General features: G+C 44.3%; 1 protein-coding gene across 1 annotated transcript in view; it reads left to right on the top strand.

The window, feature by feature from the left end:
* Positions 1-22,041, top strand: part of LOC121283006 (CD81 antigen-like) — a 79,758-nt gene that overhangs the window by 44,937 nt on the left and 12,780 nt on the right. Inside the window, exon 3 of the mRNA XM_041196905.1 lies at positions 8,389-8,486. Within this exon, the coding sequence (XP_041052839.1) occupies positions 8,389-8,486 (98 nt within the window). The remainder of the gene's footprint in view (positions 1-8,388; positions 8,487-22,041) is intronic.

Genomic DNA, 22,041 nt, shown 5'->3' on the forward strand with positions numbered 1-22,041 from the left:
TGGTGAGTGGCTTGGAGGGGAACTTCCAGGCGGCAGTGTTCCTATGTGTCTGCTGCCCTTGTCTTTCTAGATGGTAGCAGTCATGGGTTTGGAAGGTGCTGCATTTGGACATGGACTGCTTCAGTATCTAAGGAGTCGCAAATGGTGCTGAGCATCCCCACTTCTGACCTTATGATGGAAGGAAGGTCATTGATGAAGCAGCTGAAGGTTGGGCCTAGTTCATTACCCTGAGGAACTCCTGCAGTGATGTCCTGGAGTTGAGGATTGATCTTCAACCACCACCTTCCTTTGTGATAGGTATGACTCCAACCAGTGGTGAGCTTACCCCCTGATTCCCATTGACTCCAGTTTTGCTAGGGTTCCTTGATGCTGCACTTGGTCAAATGCTGCTTTGATGTCATGGGAAGTCACTCTCACCTTCCCTCCTGGAATTCAGCTCTTTTGTTCATGTTTGAACCAAGGCTGTAATGAGTTTCGGAGCTGAGTGGTCCTGGTGGAACCCAAACTGGGTGTCAGTGAGCAGGTTATTGCTAAACAAGTGTCACTTGATAGCACTGTTGATCCGATCCATTACTTTACTGATGATTGAGAGTTGACTGATGGGGTGGTAATTGGCTGGGTTGCTTTTGTCCTGTTTTTTGTATACAGGACATACCTGGGCAATTTTCCACATTGCCAGGTAGATGACCAGTGTTGTACTGGAACAACTAGGTTATGGGTGTGACAAGTTCTGGAGCATAAGTCTTCACTATTGCCGGAGTGTTGTCAGGGCCCATAGCCTTTGCAGTATCCGGTGCCTTCAGCTGTTTCTTGATATTACATGGAATGAATCAAATTGGCTGAATACAGGCATCTGTGATGCTGGGGACCTCTGGAGGAAGCCGAGATGGATCATCCACTCGGCACTTCTGGCTGAAGGTTGTTGTGAATGCTTCTGCCTTATCTCTTTGGCCTTATCTTTTGCACTAACATGCTGGGCTCTTCCATCTTTGAGGATAGGGATGTTTGTAGTTTGATTGCCTTCTCCAGTGAGTTGTTTAATTGTCCACCACAATTCACGACTGGATGTGGCAAGACTGCTGAGCTTAGATTTGATCTATTGGTTGTGGAATCACTTAACTCTGTCTATCACTTGCTGCTTACACTGTTTGGCATGCAAGTAGTCCTGTAGCTTCACTAGGTTAACACCTCAGTTTTAGGTATGCCTGGTGCTGCTCCTGGCATGCCCTCCTGCACTCTTCTTTGAACAAGGGTTGATCCTCTGGCTTGGTAGTAATGGTAGAGTGGGGGATATGCTGGGCCATGAGGTTAGATTGTGGTTGAGTACAATTCTGCTGCTGTTGATGGCCCACTATGGAGAGGAATGTGGTTTAACAAGGCCTCACCTGGACAGAAGTGAGCAAATGACTGTGCTTGAGGCTATTTTGGAAATGCAGAATGGATATGAGTCCACTTTGCAGTTCCCAGAATATTTCTGATTCTTGCTGGATAATGGGTGGGTAAATGGAGTTAGATTAACCCTGATCTAGTGGAATTTGTCACGTGACATGCTGGATAAAGCACCTGTACAATTGCTGTGCCACCCTCAATCCATTCAGAAACTGTTTGATTGCACCCAGAATTTCTGTAGTAGTGACTCTCAAGAGTGGGGGACAGACGGTATCTTGGGTGCACTGGGCCCCTTTGAGGAGGTAGGGACTGAGGTTTGAGTTACACGGGGCTTCTCTCAATGTAGGACACAATCTGATGGGAAAGGTTCAAAAGTGGAACTACTTTGCAAGCTGCCAATTTCATTGTTTTCAGCAAAATGTGCACTGGAAGGGGTACTGCTTTCTGTAAGTCTATTTATGTGTAAAAGGGATTGTGTTCTGACTTGCATCATCAACAGTAGGAAGTCCCCTTTTGAGTTTGGCAAGTGATTTGATCTTGGGCCTCAACCTCTGTTTCCTGACCTGAAATTTGGAATTTTTGCATGAGGCTGAAACATTTCCATTGAAAGGCATCACTCCACAAGTCCAACTATCCTGTGCTCTAAACAAAGAACACAACATGAATAAAATTAACAATGATAAAAATAGCTCCTGTACCAGGGAGGTGATCAGTCAATGTGGGACTTTTAGGGTGGAGCCTGAATTTGGTCAGCAGAGTGTGGGTAACGTGAGCTGTGGATGTGTAAGGCCGCTATTTGTCTTCCCTTCTCCCCATCTCACCACTTAGTGTGGTAATGACATGCTGTTCTTGCTGTTACAAATATGTTCATAGCACATTATTACGTCGAATGTAGGGCCTTGACCTCATTATTGTAATGTTTTCCAGATTCTGCTCCACTGGGTGCCACTAGAGAACATTCCCTAGTCTAGAGTTGTAAACAGGCCACCGAGTCTGGAGTAGGAGGGGACGAGAGGTTTATAATTATATTAGGGGGACAGTAGCATTGTGATAATATGATTAGATTAGTAATCCTGACACCTGAACTGAAGTTCCAGAGACACTGCAGCAACTGATGAAATTTAAATTAATTAATAACTTTGGAATTAAAAGTTGGTCTTGGTAATCATGAAACAATCAGGTTGTCATAAAAACCCATCTGGTTCACTAATGGCCTTCAGGGAAGGAAATATGCCATCCTTGTCTGGTCTACGTGTGACTCCAGACGCACAGCAATGTGGTTGATTCTTAACTGCCCCCTGAAACAAGCCTCTTGGTTGTATCTATAGAAACATTGAAAAGGAGTAAAACTGTACAGATCACCCTGCATCAACCTAGACACTGGATATGAACAGGGCAGACCCTGTCCAGTGGACCCTGCAAAGTCATCCTTACTAATATCTGGAGACTTGTGCCAAAATTGGGAAAGCTGTCTCTCAGACTAGTCCATCAACAACCTGACATAGTCATACCAAATCATGCCCTACAACCAATATCCCAGACTCCTACATCTGTCAGGGAAAATGTTCGAAGCTATTAAAGACATTATGGCAGGGCACTTAGAAAAATTCAAGGCAATCAGGCAGAGTCAACATGGTTTCATTAAAGGGGAATCATGTTAAATCAATTTATTGGAGTCCTTTGAAGAAGTAACATGTACTTTGAATAAATGGGAACCAGTGGATGTACTGTACTTAGATTTCCAGAAGGCATTTGATAAGGTGCAGCATCAAAGCTTATTGTAGAAAATAAAAGCTCATGGGGTAGGAAGTAATCTATTGGCATGAGCAGAAGATTGGCTAGTTAGCGGGTTAAGTAGAAAATAAAGTAGGTGTAAATGGTTCATTTTCTGGTTGGCAAGAGTGCAGTGCCATAGGGATCAGTGCTGGGACCTCAACTTTTGTACAATTTTGATAAATGACTTTGGTATGGTTGCTAAGTTTGCTGTTAGGAAAGGTAGGAAAGTAAGTTGTGAAGAGGACATAAGCAGTCTACAAAGGTATATAGATAGTTTAAGTGAATGGGTAAAGATCTGGCATATGAAGTATAATGTGAGAAAATGTGAAATTGTCTATCTTGGAAGTAAGAATATAAAATAAGCATATCTAAATGGAGAGATTGCAGAGGGACCTGTGTGCTTTAGTTCATGAATCGCAAAAGGTTAAAATGCAGGTACGGCAAATAGTTGGGAAAGCTAATAGAATGTTGTTGTTTATTGTGAGGGGAATTGAATACAGAAGTATGGAGATTATGCTTCAGTTTTACAGGGCATTGGTAAGACCACATCTGGAGTACTGTGTACAGTATTGGTCTCCTTATTTATGGAAGAATGTAAATTTGTTGGAAGCTGTTCAGAGAAGGTTTATTAGACTAATACCTGGAATGGTTGGGTTGTCTTATGAGGAAAGGTTGGACAGGCTAGGCTTGTATCTGTTGGAGTTTAGAAGAGTAAGAGGTGACTTGATTGAAACATATAAGATCCTGAGGGGTCTTGACAGGGTGGATGTGGAGACGATGTTTCCTCTTATGGGAAAATCTAGAACTAGAAGTCACGGTTTAAAAGCAAGGGTTCGCTCATTTAAGATTGGGATGAAGAGAAATATTTTCCTGAGGGTCGTGAGCCTTTGGAACTCTTTCTTCCTCAGAAGGCAGTGGAAGCAGAGCCTTTGAATATTTTTAAGGCAGAAGTAGGTAGATTCTTGATAAGCGGTGAAAGATTATTGGGGCGGTAAGGGGTAACGTGGAGCTGAGGTTACAGTCAGATCAGCCATGATCTTATTGAATGGTAGGGCAGGCTTGAGTGGCATACTAATTTGTATGTTTGGATCATCATCTTTGGGTATGTCCTGCCCCACTGGCGCCACTAGAGGTGGGGGTACAGTGATATAAAGTTAGGATGAAGTAGCCTGGAAAGCCCTCAAGGAAATACTCAGTCAATCAACATCCCTGAAGTTCAGAAGCAAGTTAATATTCTGGGTGCAGTTTGTTACCCCACAGTGCATCAGCCCAGAGCTGCTGAGGCTCAGCTGGTTGATCTGAATCTTCCCCTGTTTTCTCCAGTTGCCCCTGCCCCAGCAGCTGGCTCAGAGTTACTTGTAAACCACTGTCCTTTCTTGTACCAGCCTAGTGATTGGTAGTGCATCACAACAAGAAAACAAGTTTCAAAATGCAGCTGAATCTAAGAGGCTTTTATTCAAGTCCTGGCATTGGGGTGGCATGGAGTAGGTTGTGTCCCGATAATGTCTTTGTGAGTCAGTAGTATTCCATCTCAGTACAAAGGGTTTATAGAACACATTCCACTTCAAACAGATGCATATTGTATTCTGGTAATAGCCAGAGGTGGCATGATAGTGCTCAGTGACTGCTCCCTTGATCTGCCATTAATCGTGACACTTTCTCTATGCAGCATGCTTTTTATTTTACTGTTTTGAATCACTTTCCACGTTTAGTCTCTTGCTGGTATTTAGATGTAGATGTATACTGTCAGCCTGGCATATCTGGTGTCATGTTTGTCTCTTGGGCAAGTGATCAGTGGTTCAAAAGGTAGGCTGGTACTTGGGAGTGTTAAATTGTTGGAGTTGTTGCCCATCAAGGTGATTGATTTTAAAAAATAAAAATCTCTGCTGATTCCATGGGTTCAATTGGCCATTAAAGTTCCCAATGAAAAAGAGCAGGTGTTCTTACTCTGCTACAAAACCTACCCATTTTAAATGGGTGCTCATTGCCTGTGATTGAGCACTTACTGCCATATTTGGTCAGGAAAGTAAAAACCCATAGGATTCAGGGTAATGTGGCAAACTGGATAAAAGCTTGGCTTTGTAACAGGAAGCAAAGGGTAATGGTCGATGGATGCCCTTGCGAATGGAAAGTTGTCTCAAGTGGTATTCCACAGGGCTCGGTGTTGGGACCCTTGCTGTTTGTGTTATATATTAACAATTTGGACGTGAACGTGGGGGGTATGAATGGGAAATTTGCAGATGACACAAAGATTGGCCGAGTAGTGGATAGTGTAGAGCATAGCCATAATCTCCAAAACTATATAGATGGGTTGGTGGAGTGGGCGGTAAAGTGGAAAGATGGATTTTAACATAGAGAAATGTGAGGTCATACATTTAGGGAGGTCAAACAGTTAAAGGGATTACAGATAAATGGAATATACTAAGAAGGGTAGATATAGTGAGAGAACTTGGCGTACAAGTACACAGGTCCCTGAAGGCAGCAGTTCAAGTAGACAAGGTTGTAAAGAAGGCATATGGAATGCTCTCCTTCATTGGCAGAGGTATAGAATATAAAAGTAAGGATATAATGTTGGAATTGTATAAAACACTGGTGAGGCCACAACTGGAGTATTGTGTGCAGCTCTGGTCACCACATTACAGGAAGGACGTAATAGCTCTGGAGAGAATGCAGCGGAGGTTTACAAGAATGTTGCCAGGATTAGAAAAGTGTAGCTATGAGGAGACATTGGATAGGTCGGGGTTATTTTCCTTAGAGCAAAGAAGGCTGAGCGGTGACTTGATTGAGGTGTACAAAATTGAGGAGAATAGTTAAAATTGTTTCCCTTGATGGAGAATTCTAGAACCAGGGGACGTGGATTCAAGATAAGTGGCAGAAGGTGTAGGGGGGACATGAGGAAGAACTTTTTTACGCAGCGGGCACCTGGGTGTCTGGAATTTGCTGCCCAAGTTGGTGGTAGAGGCAGAAACTTTAAACTCTTTTAAAAAAAAGTACCTGGATCTGCATCTTAAGTGCTGTAAGTTGCAGGGCTATGGGCTGGGTGCAGGACGGTGGGATTAGAAGGGGAACCTGGGTGTCCTCGGGCTGGCATGGACAAGATGGGCTGAATGGCCTCATTCTGTGCTGTAACTTTTCTATGGTTCTATTTGCCCTCTAGTGAACTATATGATCATTTGAGACCTGAATTCTAATCCAGGGGATAAAAGTCTCATCTTGGACTGTGATGATGGGCTTTGACTGTTTTGAACAGTCCCAACCTGGTTGCTGGGTGTAAATGCAAAACTTGAAGTGTGACTCGGACTGCTAAAGGAAATGAGATGGCGGGGGTTGGGGGGAAGAAACACTCTGAAGTTAATCTGTAGGTACAATGAATCTAACCAATTCTTACTTGAGCTGGGATTGCTTGATGAGGCAATACAGAGGGAAATGTATTCTGCATCTGCAAGAAATATCAATGTCAAGCACCCTTGGGTCAGGAACAACATTACTTCAAGAACAGAAGTTTGTAGGATAGTTCGAGGGATTAATCACCTCGTGAATGTCAGTCACAAGGTTGGAAATCAATGCAAGGATTCAGTCTTCAGTTCAATATGCAGCAGGAATAGGCCATTCAGCTTCTCGAGCCTTTTCCACCATTTAGATCATGGCTGATCTGGCCCTCAACCCCATTTGCCCACCTTTGATCCATATCCCTTGATACCTTACCGAATAGAAAATCTGTCAAGCCCCATCTTAAAATTTTAGTTGACCCAGCACTCGCTGCATTTTCGAGGAGAGCTGGTCCCAGATAATAAGGGATTATTGAGTTTGAGTTTGCTGTTGTCAAGGTTCAGATATTTCTGGAGCTTGATGATGTGCTTGGTGCTGCACTGCCACCAGAAGAGTTTGCTTACCCCAGACCTCCCTTTGTTCTAGTTCTGCTTTGTTCTCCAGATTTCCATTGTCCTTTGTGTGGAAAACCATATTGCCTGATTTCACTCCTGAATCTAATTTTAAGATGGTGCCACCATGTTCCAGATTGCCCTATGAGAGGAAATAGTTTCTCTGAATCTTTTGTTTTAATGTATTAAACCTCAATTAGCTCTGTCCTCAACCATCTAAATTCAAGGGAATATAAGCAGTATTTATTCAACCTGTCATCATGAGCTAAGAGAGCTTATTGGTTATTCAGTCCCCTTGGTAAGGGGATAAATTGCATATTCTCCTGTGTTCAATCTCATTTGTCTCAACACTGTTAAAGTAAGTGTCATCAGAAATGGAGCCTGCCAGTTATTTGCCTCCGCTTGTAGAATAGTTGGCTCAAAATGGATGCCACTCATGCTGCCTCTGTATTAAAAGTGACAGGCAGCAGCATGATGCTCTAGTATCAGTGATGTAGAGTTAATGCAGCAGGCCACTGGTGTATGAGTGCTTTCAATTTGGCTGCTTTCACTTTCCCCAAAGCATATGCAAGATCTAGTATCAGTTCTTTGTAAATGGAATTGGGCAGATGCATCTGTAACTCAGTCATCTATTTCTTATTCAGTCATAGATCCACCCACGAAGAGCATTTGAAATATTTAAAATAGCTGCAAATGTGACATTTACTGGAATGGTTTTTTTTTGTAAAAAGGGATTATTGAGTTCAAGTTTGTTGTTCTCATGGTGTGGATATTTCTGGAGCTTGATGATGTGTTTGGTGCTGTGCTGCCACCAGGATCATTTACTTACTCCAGACCTCCCTTTTTTGTTCCAGTGCTGGTTTATTCTCACCCCTCCCCCATTCTCCTCGATTATCCCATACCCATTCCTTCACTGATTAAGTCTATTCCTGGGATTGTCTTATATTTCTTGCGTGTGTGCCCATTCTTTTCTAATCTATATGGTGAGTGTTGGCAGATAGTCAGCCATGGAGGCATCAGCAGCAGTCTCTATCCTGTCCTCACCTGCCACACATCCAGTCGAGCTCACTGGATAATGGTGGGAAGTGGGAGCCCTAATCGTAACCCAGGAATGCTTGGACTAATTGTGGTGCCTGTTGTGCCAACAGTTGCCAGTTTGGATGAATATTCCAAAGTTGCAGTAAAGTTGGCCTCACCCAGAACACAAAAATACGAAAGGGTGAATGAAAAGAACATTGGGTGTTCAGGCAGAGCAGTGAGCTGAATAAAGTGTTTGTGTATTTGCCCCCTAGTAGGTACTGCTGCTTTTACATGTTAATCACTACTCTTTCTCTCCTCACAGGGGTCTACATCCTGATTGGTGTTGGAGCTGTGATGATGATTGTCGGTTTTCTTGGTTGTTATGGTGCCATCCAGGAATCCCAATGCATGCTGGGAACGGTAAAACACAAAGATTCCTTTCTGTTTGGTTATGTTATTGTTTAGCTTTCACACTCCTCAGACATGGCTGCTGGCTCTAGGACAGGACCCTGATGCCTGCTTTACTTCACTACTGCAATCTATGACCTACAGTACTAGATAAACTCCCTTTCTGCTTGCAAGTTTTTAAAAAGTGTTTGAAAGCATGCAGAAGTACTTTTTCTAGATTGTACATGTGCCCAATAAGGCTGGCATCCTGTTATTTTATTTCCTGTCCTACAGATTGATTTTCTCTGGATAGAGCAGCATGGGTACCAGTACAGCACATCTTTGGTACCTCACTTAAGCTTTATTTGTATATGTGACTGACAAAATGCTCACAGGCTATTTATCCATGAGGGCATTGTGAGATATCACAGCAAAGCCCAATTGGTATAACAGCTGTCATTTGGAGAAGGCTTGAATCCATTATTAAGGAGGTGGTAGCAGAACATTTAGAAAATCATGATACAATCGGGCAGAGTCAACATGGTTTTGTGAAAGGAAAATTGTGTTTGAAAAATTTGTTAAAGTTCTTTGATGTAACAAGCATGGTTGATAAAGGGAAACTAGTAGGTGTGTTTTTGGATTTCCAAAAGGCATTTGCTAAGGTGCCAAATAAAAGGTTACTGCACAAATAAGAGCTCATTGTGTTGGGGTGATATATTAGTATGGTTAGACGATTGGCTAACTAACAGGAAATGGTGTCTGGATAAATGGGCCATTTTCAATTTGGCAAACTGTAACCAGTGAGGTGCCACAGGGATCAGTGCTAGAGCTATACAATCTACAATCTATAATTGCAATCTATATTAATGACTTGGATAAAGGACAGACTGTATTGTAGCCAAATTTACTGACTATACAAAGACATAGTAAGTATCACAGTATCTTTACAGTGTAGAAGGAGGCCTTTCGGTCCATTGAGCCTGCACTGGCTGTCTGAAAGAGCTTTCCACCTAGACCCGCTCCCCTGCCTTATCCCTGTAACCTTGCATATCCCCTCTTTTCAGATAGCAATCCAATTCCCTTTTGAATACCTCGATCGAACCTGCCTCCACCACCCTTTCAGGAAGTTTGTTCCAGACTCCAACCACCCTCTGGGTGAAAAAAATTCTCCTCACATCACACTCCTTTTGCCAGTTATTTTGATTCTAAGCCCTCTAGTTCTTGATGTTCTCTTGAGTGGGAACAGTTTCTCACTATTTACCCTGTCCATACCCCCCAGGATCTTGAATACCCCTATCAAGTCTCCTCTCAGACTTCTTTTCTCCAAGGAAAACAGTCCCAACCTCTCCAATCTATCCTCATAGCTACAGTCCTTCATCCCAGGAATCATTCTTTTGAATCTCCTCTGTACTCTCTCCAGTGCCTTCACATCCTTAAGTATGGCACCCAGAACTGGACGCAGTTCTCCAGGTGAGGCCTAACTAGTGTCTTATACAAGTTCAACATGATCTCCTTACTCTTGTACTCAATGCCTGTTAATAAAGCCTAAGATACTATATGCTTTATTAACTGCTCTCTTTATTAACGTGCCCTGCCATCTTCAATGACCTATGTACATATACACCGAGGTCCTGCTGTTCCTGCGCCTCCTTTAGATACTCTCCCTTTATTTTGTACTGTCTCACCATATCTTCCCTGCCAAAATGAATAGTCTTACACTTCTCTGCATTGAACTTCAACTGCCACTTGTCTGCCCAATCCACCAACATGTGTATGTCCTTTTGGAAGTTCAAAACTATTCCCATTACAGTTGACAACATTTCCAACCTTCATTTCATATCTGCAAAATTTGAAATTATGCCCTGCACACCACAGTCTAGGTCATTAATATATATCGAGAAGACCAAGGGTCCTAACACTGATCCCAACACTGAGGAATTTCACTACAAACCTTCCTCCAATTTGAAAAACAACCATTTATCACTACTGTTTCTCGTCTCAGCCAATTTCTTATCCAAGTGCCTACTTTGCCTTTTATTCCATGACCTAGAATTTTGCTCACGAGCCTGTGTGGCACTGTACCAAATGCCTTTTGAAAATCCATATACACCACATCAACAGTGCTTCCTTTATCAACCTTCTCTCTTATCTCCTCAAAAGACTCCAAGTTAGTTAAACGTGCTTTTCCCTTGATAAATCCATGCTGGCTTTGCTTAGTTATCCTGCACTTGTCTAAGTGACTATTGATTTTTATCCCATACACTTGTTCAGGAAGTTTTCCTACCACTGAGGTCAAACTGACTGGCCTGTAGCTGACAGCTTTATCTCTGCACCTCTTTTTGAACAAGGGTGTAACATTTGCAGTTCTCCAGTCCTCTGACACCTCCCCTATGTTTAAGGAAGACTGGAAGATTATCGCCAGTGCCTCTGCAATTTTCACTCTCACTTCCCTCAGTACCCTTGGATGCATCTCATCCTGCCCTGGTACCTTATCTATTTTAAGTAAAGATAGCCTTTTCAACACCACCTTCCTCTCGATTGTAAGTTCTTCTAGTTACCAGTTACCCCCTCTCTCTCCTCGGCTGGGTAGCAAGTTCTTACTTTGTAAAGACAGAGGCAAAGTACTCATTCAACACCTCTGCTATTTCTCCCACCCCCACATGCATTTCCCCTTTTTGCCCCTAATTGGCCCTATCTCTTATACCACCATTTTATTATTTACATGCTTATAGAAGACTTTGGGATTCCATTTTATGTTTGCTGCCAGCCTCTTTTCATGCCTTTCCCCTTGCTGTTCTTCACTTACCCTCTGATCCTTCTTTATTCAGTCTGACTCTGCATTGTATTTTCTACCTGACATCTATTGTATATGCACTTTTTCCATCTTTATCCCTCTCTCTCTTGTCATCCAGGTTGCTCTGGATTTGTTTGTCCTACCTTTTCCCTTCAAGGAAATATACCTTGACATTGTCTGCAATACTTTTTTTTAAGGTGGCCCATTGTTCAGCTACTGTCTTTTCTGCCAACATTTGATTCCAACTGTCTGGTGCATTCTTATCCCATCTAAGTTGGTTTTCCCCCCAAATAATTATCCCTGCTCCATATTGTTCTGTCCTTTTCCCATGGTTAACCTAAACCTTATGATACAGTGGTCACTGTCCCCTTGAGGCTCTCCCATTGATATTTGATCCACTTGGGCCAACTCATTCCCCAGAACCAGGTCCAAAAATGCATGTCCTCTCATTGGACTGGAAACATACTGCTGCAGAAAATTATCTTGAACACATTCCAGGAACTCTCACCCCACTTGTCCTTTTGTACTATTCCTATTCCAGTCTATACTTGAATAAGTCCCCCGTTATGATTACTCTTTAATTCTTGCACTTCTCCATAATTTCTTTGCAAATTTGTTTCTCCGCATCCCTTCCACTAGTTGGTAGTCTATATACTACACCAATCAATGTTATTACACCTTTCCCATTCCTTACCTCTAGCCAAAGAGTTTCTGTCCTCGACCTCCCTGGAACATCCTTTCTCTCCAGTACTGTAGTGTCATCTTTAATCAATATTGCCACTCTTACCTACCGCCCCCCCCCCCCCCCCCCCCCCCCCCCCCCAACCTTCCTTTCCTGTGTCTCCTAAACACCTTGTACCCAGGAATATTTAACACCCAGTCCTGCCCTTCTTTGAGTCAGGTCCCTGTTATAGCAATAATATTATAATTCCATTTGTCAACCTGTGCCTGTAGTTCAACCTTATTAATCACACTTGTGTATTCACATACATGCACATTAGTCCTGATTTAGAATTTTTTTTACTTTCCTGTTTATTCTGACCCCATCTAATGACTTAGTGTTGCCTACTCTAATTCTATCAAACTCGCCAAGTATTCTGTCTATCTTGATACAAATTCTCTGATATATCCTTATTATCAGTTAATGCTTCACTAATTTCCACTGTCAGTTTTCCCCCTCCACACTCTGAATTCCCCTCCAGGTTCCCATCCCCCTGCCAATCTAGTTTAAACCCTCCCCAACAGCACTAACAAACCTCCCCACGATGACACTAGTTCCAATCCTGTTGAGGTGTAATTCATCCTCCTTGTACAGATCCCACCTGCTCCACAAGCAATCCCAATGCCTCAGAAATATAAAGTCCTCCCTCCTAATCCATTTCTTCAGCCATGTGTTGTACTGCTCAACCTTCCTATTCATATGTTTGCTAGCAGGTGCCACTGGTAGTTATTTTGAGATTATGGTTCTTGAGGTCCTGCTTTTTAATCCCCTTCCTAACTCCCTAAAATCTGCTTTCAGGGCCTCATCCCTTTTCCTATTCATGCCATTGGTCCCAATGTGGACCATGACCTCTGGTTTTTACCCCCTCCCAAAAGAATACCCTGCTGGCCCTCTGTGACATCCTTGACCCTGGCAGCAGGGTCCTAATCTGTTAGAGCTTTTTGGCGAAGTAGCATTCAAGGTGCATAAAGGGGAGCCTGTAGATGTGATGCACTTGGATTTCCAAAAGATATTTGATAAGGTACCACATCAAAGGCTACTAAACAAGATAAGAGTGCATGGTGTAGGGGTGGCATATTAACATGGATAAAGGATTGGTTGGCTAACAGGAAGCAGAGAGTAGGGATAAATGGGTCTCATTCAGATTGGCAAGCTGTAACCAGAAGTGCCATAAGGATCAGTGCTGAGTCCTCAACTATTTACGATACATAACAATGACTTGGATGAAGGGACCAGATGTATGGTAGCTAAATTTGCTAATGACACCAAGATAAGTTAGGAAAGTAAGTTGTCAAGAGAAGTCAGAGAGTCTGCAAAGGGATATAGACAGGTTAAGTGGGTGAGCAAGAATTTGGCAGATGGCATATGATGTGGGTATATGTGAGCTTGTTCACTTTGGCAGGAAGAATAGAAAAGCAGAATACTATTCAAATGGCGAAGGATTGCAGAATCTGGGGGTAGAGGGATCCTGGTGCACTTATACATGAGTCATACACAGTTGGAATACAAGTACAGCAAGTGATTAGGAAGGCACATAGAATGTTGGCATTTATTGCAAGAGGCATGGAATATAAAAGTGGGGAAGTTTTACTGCAACTGTACAGGAGTGGTGTGTGCAGTTTTGGTCTCCTTATTTAACAAAAAAAAAAATAGCTTTAGAAGCAATTCCGAGAAGATTCACTGGACTCGTTCCAGGGATGAAGGAGTTGTCTTATGAAGAAAGGTTAAACAGGTTAGGTCTATACCCACTGGAGTTTAGAAGAATGAGAGGCGATCTTATTGAAACACAAGATCCTGAGGGGCTTGATGGGGTGGATACCCAGAGGATGCTTCCTGTTGAGGGAGATTAAAACTAAGGGACATAGTTTAAAAATAAGAGGTCTCCCATTTAAGACCGACGAGGATAAACCTTTTTCTCCCAAAGAGTTATTGGTGTGTGGGATTCTTTTCCCTAGAAAGTAGTGCAGGTTGGATCTTTGAATTTATTTAAAATAAAGTTAGATTTTTGTCAGGAAAAGGAGTCTAGGGTTATGGGGGTCAGACAGGAAAGTGGCGCTGGACCACAAACAGATCAGCTATAATCTTATTGAATGGTGGAGCAGGCTCAATGGACCAAATGGCCTGCTCCTGCTCCAGTGTTCCTATTACTGATGTTCCTATGTCTCACTGTAGGTAGGAAAGCAAGTTGTAAGGAAGATACAGAGAGTCTACAAAGGGACATAGATTGAGTGTGAACAAGTAGCAGATGGAGTATAATGTGGGGAAATGTGAGCTGTTCCATTTTTTGGCAGGAAGAATAGAAAAGCAGGATGTTATTTAAATGGAGAAAAACTGACAAATGCTGAAGTACAGAGGGATTTGTGTGCCTTGTACATGAATCACAAAGCTACAGCAAGTAATTAGAATGCAAATGGAATGTTGGTCTTTATTGCAGGGAGAATAGAGTATGAAAGTAGGAAAGTCTTGCTACAGCTGTACAGGGCATTGCTGAGATTGCGCATCGAGATCTGTGTACAGTTTTGGTCATCTTGCTTAAGGAGGGATATACTTGTGTTGAAAGTAGTTCAGAGAAGGTTCACTTACCTGGCAGGGGAGAGACCATAGTCATGGTCACCTTTGCATGTGTGTAAGTGTTTTTGTGGGTATTATTTGTTTTACTGGGGGGTTTCAGCAAAGGCTTCGACCTTTATACCATTTGGTATTGGAAGCTCTTTGGTTGTTCTCCTTGAGGCTTCAGTGCTTAACATCGGGAACTTAGAGACGATGGCTGCAACCAGTCGAGCGCCAAACCAGGGGGTACGTAACGTCATTAGGTTGGCAGTGAAAGGCAGCGAAGGAGGTATACTCATTGACTGCCCTCTTCATTAAGCGAATCCTGTGGATTTGAAGCTGCGGAGATCTATTGTCTGCCGGACTTCCCCAGCGCTGGATACTTAGATGTGACTTCAAGAATGTTGCTGCCTGCATCAAATTCCTGAAGGTATTCAAGGAGAAGAGCCACAGCTGAGAATCCTCACTGCGGAGCCACTCTTTACTCTGCCATCGCAAAGGGATCGTGTGGTGACTGTGCATCTCTACAACCCCCATGTTCCTGTCATCTATGTGCTCACCTTCCTCACCAGGTTGACAAGGTTGGGAACTGCACTGAGGTCAAGGTTGCCTTTGGGATTTGGACCAGCAAATGCCAGGTCAAGGTGACACTCAAGATGGATGATAAGGGAGAAATCCTCTGCCCTCCCTCCATCTTCACTATTGGGGGAAGCTGTGGCTACCTTATCTATGCCGGGTAACCCATAGTTTCACTCGTGGCAAATCTGATCATGTGGCGGCCAACTGTAGCACTGTTCTTTGCAAGGATTGCAAGCAGGAAGGGCACCAGACAAAGGACTGTAAACAGACTAAGTGCTGCAACCTGTGTGGCAGGGCAGGCCATTTCTACAAGACCTGCCCCAAATGTCGCCTCACCTAAGCACAGGCGGCCAAAACCAAGGAGGGGCAAGCAGACAAAATAGTGGGTGTCACTACCGTCAAGGAGACTTGCAAACCTCCACCCACCAAGGCCTCCAGCGAGCACAGTGGGACAAAGGAGGTCACAGAGATGAGAGGAAGGAAAAGATTGAGGCAGCAGACGGCCAAGCAACTGCACCCTTTTCTGAACCTCCCACTCCTCAGCAGAGCAAATTTAATAATGGAGGAACCAGCAGATGATCAGCCGGGGGAGTGGCAGCTGGTGAAGAAGACCAAAAAGAGGGGACTAGGAAGGGACCAAGCCACTTCCCAGAGAAGTAGCAAGAGGCGACTCCCATCCAACGTGGATAACAGGGACTGCTGCTCTTCGGATGAAGGGCAAGGGTGGCACCTACAGAGAAAGCGGCGAAGCTCTACGGAGCTGGAGGAGGAGACATCTGAGGTCCAGAACATTAGAAACACTGAAGATGCCAACACATCTCAACTTCACCCTCCTCCTGAAAAGGCCAGTGCACCTCAGCCGCAGGAAGCTGGGAGCAGTGAAGCACTCCGCACCCCAGCTCCGGGAAGCCAGGAGCAACAATGCTCCGGAGGGGGAATGGATCGGAAAGACTTCTCCAACAGAGAACAATTCAAACCTCGCTCTTGCACAAACTCCTTCATGTCACCTGAGTGGAACATCTCCAGCGATTCAGGACAGTTTCCTCAGCCCACCAAAAGTGAGAATTTGCGAACACTTATGGGTATGCAGAAGCAGACCAAAGGGTTGGAACTGTCAGACAACAGGCCTGGTAAGTGACAAAATACTTTAAAAATGGGGATACAGATTGCATCCATTCGCATGCGAAGCATTAAATCTACTGCGCAATGTGTTGTGACCTTGGATTACCTTGCCACGGTCAAAGCTGACCTGTTTCCATTGTTGATTCCAGAGACGCGGGGCTTGTCTTATGAGAAGAGATTGAGCAATTTAGGCCTATACTCGCTAGAGTTTAGAAGGATGAGAGGAGATCTAATTGAGGTATAGAAGATGCTAAAGGGTATAGATCAGGTAGACGTGGAGCAGATGTTTCCCCTTGTGGGACATTCTAGAACGAGAGGCCATAGTTTTAGGCTAAGGGGTGGTAGATTTAAATCCGAGATGAGGAGGAATTACTTTTCTCAAAGGGTCGTGAATCTGTGGAATTCACTACCTCAGAGTGCAGTGGATGCTGGGACGCTGAATAAATTTGAGGAGCTCGACGGATTTTTAATAAGCAAAGGGTTGAAAGGTTATGGGGAGAGGGTGGGAAATTGGAGTTGAGGCCGAAATGAGATCAGCCATGATCATGTTGAATGGCGGGGCAGGCTCGAGGGGCTGAATTGCCTACTCCTGCTCCTAGATCTTATGTTTCTGCTGGAATGTGCGATACCACACCTCAGCTCCTACAGGCAATGATCACGGTGGTGGCCCCATGGGCTATCGATCTGATCAGCAGGAAATGACTCACGTTCCTCCAGCCTGGGTATTCTGCGGGGAGGAAACTTCACGATCTCCGAGATTAAGGAGGTGGTGGGCGGGTGCCTCCTCGTAGCAGACGCATTGTACAAGAATGCACCACTCCGGTTAATTAATGTATGTGCCCTGGCTCAAAACAGGGAGCGGCTGGTGGTCCTGCAGCTCCCACTGCTGTTGGCAACTTCCAGGTCGGTCATTCCGGGTGGTGACTTTAACTGCATCATCGATGCAGCTGGACGATCCAGCAGGGCCGACAGCAGACTGGACGGCACATCCAGACTCCTGATGGAAACAGTAAAGGATGCCAAATTGCACGACGTCTTCAGCCCTGCAGATAGAGCATAGCGTAGACACACCTGGTCATGGCCAGATTGGTACATCCGTTCCAGGATAGACTTCCTGTTGGTGTCCCCAAGCGTTCAGTCAGATCCAACGACGTCAAGCCGGTGTTGTTCTCTGGCCACTGCCGCCTCCTGGCCGACTGTCACTTGCAGGAAGACTAGAGGGTTGGCAGGGGAACATGGAAGCTAAAAATGCAACTGCTGTCCCTAGAGAACATCGAGGAACTTGAGGAATTACCAAGATTGGAGAACCATGAAACCCCTCTGAGTCCCTGACATACTGGTGGGAAGTGATCAAGGAGAACATCAAGAAGTTTTTCATCTCTTAAAGGTGTCCAGAAGGCTAGAAAGCAACAGAGGGAAATGTCCCAACTCCTGAAAAACATGAAGAACCTGCTCCGCTGCAGTCGATGGGGGTCAATGTCAAGGAGGAACTCCAAGAGGTGAAGAGCCAGCAAGCCTCGCTCTTTGCCTCTCAGGCCTCCAAGATCATCATCCGGTCCAGGGTCCACTCCGTGGAACAGCATGTGACGTGTTCATGTTTCTTCTTCCAAAAGGTACACCGAGAGCTTTGTGATCAGCAGCCTGATGGAAGAAGACAGCCCAGTAAAGTCATCGCAGTCTGACATTTTGAGGATCAGCAAATCCTTTTATGCCAGATTGTATGACATGAAGCCCATAGACAGCACAGCTTCCCACTCCTTCCTATCCTCTATCAAGGAGTTCATACACGGGACAGTCTAACAAACTGCTCATTCCAGATGAACTCACTAAGGCCCTTGAGTCTTTTGAGAAAAGTAAAACTCCCAGAAGTGACAGCTTACTGGCTGAATTGTATTTGGCTCTGCTGGACTGGATCGACCTAGACCTGCTGGAAGTGTATGAGAGTATGCTTCTGGCTGGCAGCATTTCAGAATCCATGAGGAAAGGCATTATCACCCTCATTTGCAAGGGGGAAAGGGAGGAAACTTGAAATTGGCAACCCATTTCACTGTTGAATGTGGACTATAAGGTTCTCTCCAAGGTCATTGCCAATCAGGTCAAGTCCGCTCTGGAGCTGATTCACCCTGACCAGGCCTGCACCTATACCTGGCAGGAAGATCTCTGACAGCCTCACACTACTCAGGGATACGATTAACTATGTATGGCTCAGGGATGCCTCATCAGCCTGGACCAGGAGAAGGCCTTTGACAGAGTATCGCACAACTACATGGTGGATGTTCTCTCCAAAATGGGGTTTGGGGAGGGAATACACAATTGGATCCAACTGCTCTACACTAACATCTGTAGCACAGTTTCAATCAATGGGTGGGAACCAGAAAGCTTTCAGAATTAAATCGAGTCAGGCAGGGCTGCCCTCTCTCCCATGCCCTGTTTGTGTGTTGCATAAAACCCTTTGCTGAGTCCATCAGGAAGGATCTGGGCATAAGAGAATTGGTGATCCCAGACAGTTAAGGCACTCTGGTCAAAGCTTCCCTGTACATGGACGATGTTGCCATCTTATGCTCTGATCCACTGTCGGTGCGCAGACTGATCACCATCTGCGACCAGTTCAAACTGGCCTCGGGAGCCAAGGTAAATTGTGGCAAGAGCGAGACCATGTTCTTTGGGAACTGGGCTGACCGATCCTTTGTCTCCTTCAGCGTCAGGTCAGATGGCCTGAAGGTGCTGGTGATATGGTTCGGAGGGACCAGGCTATGCGTTAGAAACTGGAAGGAGTGAGTGACAATGGTGAAGAGGAAACTGGGCATGTGGAAGTGATGCTCCCTCTCCATTGTGGATAAGAACCTGGTCCTCAGGTGTGAGGCACTTTCGGTGTTGCTGTCATGGCCCATTCCTCACTCCTGCGCTGTGGTGATCACCTGAGCCATCTTTCGCTTTATCTGGAGGTCGAAAATGGACCATGTTTGCAGGGACACGATGTACAAACCTCTGGATAAAGGGCGATAAAATGTGCCCAACATCACCCTCGTCCTGATGGCCACCTTTGTGTGTGGCTGCATCAAGCTAAGCATAGACCCTTTGTACACAGACATCAAGTATCGCTGTGTGCAGAGGTTCTATTGAACCGGTGTTGTGAAGGATGGGTCTGGCCAGGCTGCCACGGAACGCTCCAAGTAGTTGGACGATGCCGTACTAGCTGGCCCTCGTGGAAAAAATTATGTGGAGAAACACCTTTGACCACAATCCATTAGGCAGTGGTTGGCATGTAACGTCTTAAAGGTCCTGCGGGAAAAGGAAATGGTGGATCCTGTTGGATGGCTCCCCAAGCGGACTTTCAATCATTTGCCAGAACTTTCCAACAAGTATCAAGACGTAGCTTGGCTGGTGGTTCTCCCTCTCTCTCTCTCTCTCTCCCTCTCTCTCTCTCTCTCCACCGCCCCCCCCCCCCCCCCCCCCCCCCCCCAACTCGTCTGCATGCTGCCCTCGAAGTGGCTGTGGTGGGGAAGAGACTGTTGTCCACCTCCTTATAGAATGTGCCTTCACAAAGAAGGCCTGGAGAGAGATTGTGGTTTTTTTGTCGAGGTTCATTCTGAGCAGCTCTGTGATACAAGACTCTGCTCTATGGGCCGTTCGCAGAGACACACATCGAGACAAACATTGACTGCAGCTGAAAGATCACCACCTTGGTGAAAGATGCTCTTTGGTCTGCCTGAAACTTGTTGATCCTCCAGTCAAAGAGTTGTCCCTGGTTGAGTGTTGCAGACTGGCACATTCCAAGGTCCAGGACAATATGCTGAGGGATGCACTAAAGCTTGGGGCAGTCATCACAAAGGCGCAATGAGGAAAGGTCGCTCTCTTAAGACCTTTCTGCCACAGTGCATCAAGAGGCTGGGAATTGTATAGACCCCTTGGGTAGTATGACTCTAAGTATATGCAGTGAATATTACAGGTATCAGAAAGCACCTCTGAATGCAATGTGATCTATGTAAACAATTTAAATACCATTGCACTGTCTGTTATGATCATTTTGAAATGCCTGTAATGTTCATTGTATTGAAGCACCTTGGCCCAACATGACCTATGTGGAAAACTTGAATAGTATTGCACTTTTTGTGATGGCCGTTTTGAAATATTTTGTAATGTTCTTTCAGATATTTTATGAATAAAGTAGATTGTTACAAAAAGAAAGCTCAGCGAAGGTTCACTAGGCTGATTCCAAGGCTGAAGGGGCTGTCTTATGAGGAAAGATTAAGCAGGTTAGGCCTTTACTCATTGGTGTTTAGAAAAGTGAGAGGTGATCCAATTGAAAGATAAGGTTCTGGAGGGCTCCTCAGGGTAGATGCTAGGCGTATGTTTTCTCTTGTGGGGCTATAGAACCAGGAGGCACAGTTTCAAAAGAAGGGGTCTTCACAGTGAGCAGCGGAGGCTGGGTCATTGAATATATTCAAAACTGAGCTGGACAATTTTTGACAAATGAGTCTGTTATGGGGACAGACAGGAATCCGATCAGCCATGATCATGAATGGCAGAGCATGCTTGAGGGGCTGAATAGCCTTCTATTTCTTATGATCTTAGTTAAAATCTCAAAAGACAAAGATTTATCAAACAGTATATATAAGGAGCTACCAGTGGATGTATTATTTTTGGATTTTCAAAAAGCATTCAGTAAGATGCCATTCAAGAGGTTCTTACACAAAATTAGAACTCGTGGGGTTGGAGATAAATTGGCATGGCTTATGGATTGGTTTACTGGGTGGAAAACAAGGAGAGAGCAGTTCATTTTTTGAGTTGCCAGGTTATAATGTTGGGATACTGCAAAGATGACTAGACCATAAGATGTAGGAGCAGAAGTGGGCTGTTCATATTTGGGCTTCAGTTATTTATACTTGGTCGTCCCCTCATCTAAGTCATTGTTATAGATTGTATTGTCAGCAAAATTGAATATATTACAAAGTTAGATGGGAAAGCTAGCAGTAAAGAGGGCATAACAAAGCTGCAAAGGTTAATGAGTGGCGAAAGAATGTGACAGATGGAATATAATGTGAAGAAGTGTGAAGTTACCCACTTTGGTAAGAAAAATAGAAAGCAAAATATTTTCTAAATGGTGAGTAGCTAGGAAATGGTATTCAGTAGGACCTGGGTATTATTGTACACAGGTCACAAAATTAGTCTCCTTACCTAAGGAAGGATATAGGTGCCTTAAAGGAAATATATTGAAGGTTCACTAGACCGAGTCTTGGAATGAGGAAATTGCCGTATGAGCTGAAATTGATTTTTGCACTTGTGCCTATCCTAGCCTAACTAGTTAATCATAACTAGTGCATCTCCAGCAATGACTACTTTTCCTGTTCCCATTCTATTAACATTGGAACCCCTAAAGGATTTAATATAAAAGCAAAATACTGAAGGTGCTGGAGATTTGAAACAAAAGCAAAGTGCTGGAAAAACTCAGCAGGTCTGGTAGCATCTGTGGAGAAAGGAACAGTTAACATTTGGGAACCCTGAAGAAGTCATATTGGACCCTAACGGATCTATATTTGGCTCCCACATTGTCGTCAACTCCTTTCGTGACATTCACAGATACAGGTTCAGCATCCACATGTATGGTGATCATTGCATTTTACCTGCCCCCCCGGTTTCTCTATTGTCTTCCATTTTTCACCCTCCTCTAACGCAGCACATGTTTCACTTTCTGTATCAGGTCTTGCACTTAGTCCTACCTATCCATCACCTTGTTTTAAAATGCATTGCTTCTGGTCCCCCATGTTGTCACAAATTTAAAATTCTTGTCGTCAGCTTTGCACTTCCAATTTTTTTAACCT

This window comes from Carcharodon carcharias, chromosome 10 (assembly GCF_017639515.1).
Source record: "Carcharodon carcharias isolate sCarCar2 chromosome 10, sCarCar2.pri, whole genome shotgun sequence".
Lineage (NCBI taxonomy): Eukaryota > Metazoa > Chordata > Chondrichthyes > Lamniformes > Lamnidae > Carcharodon > Carcharodon carcharias.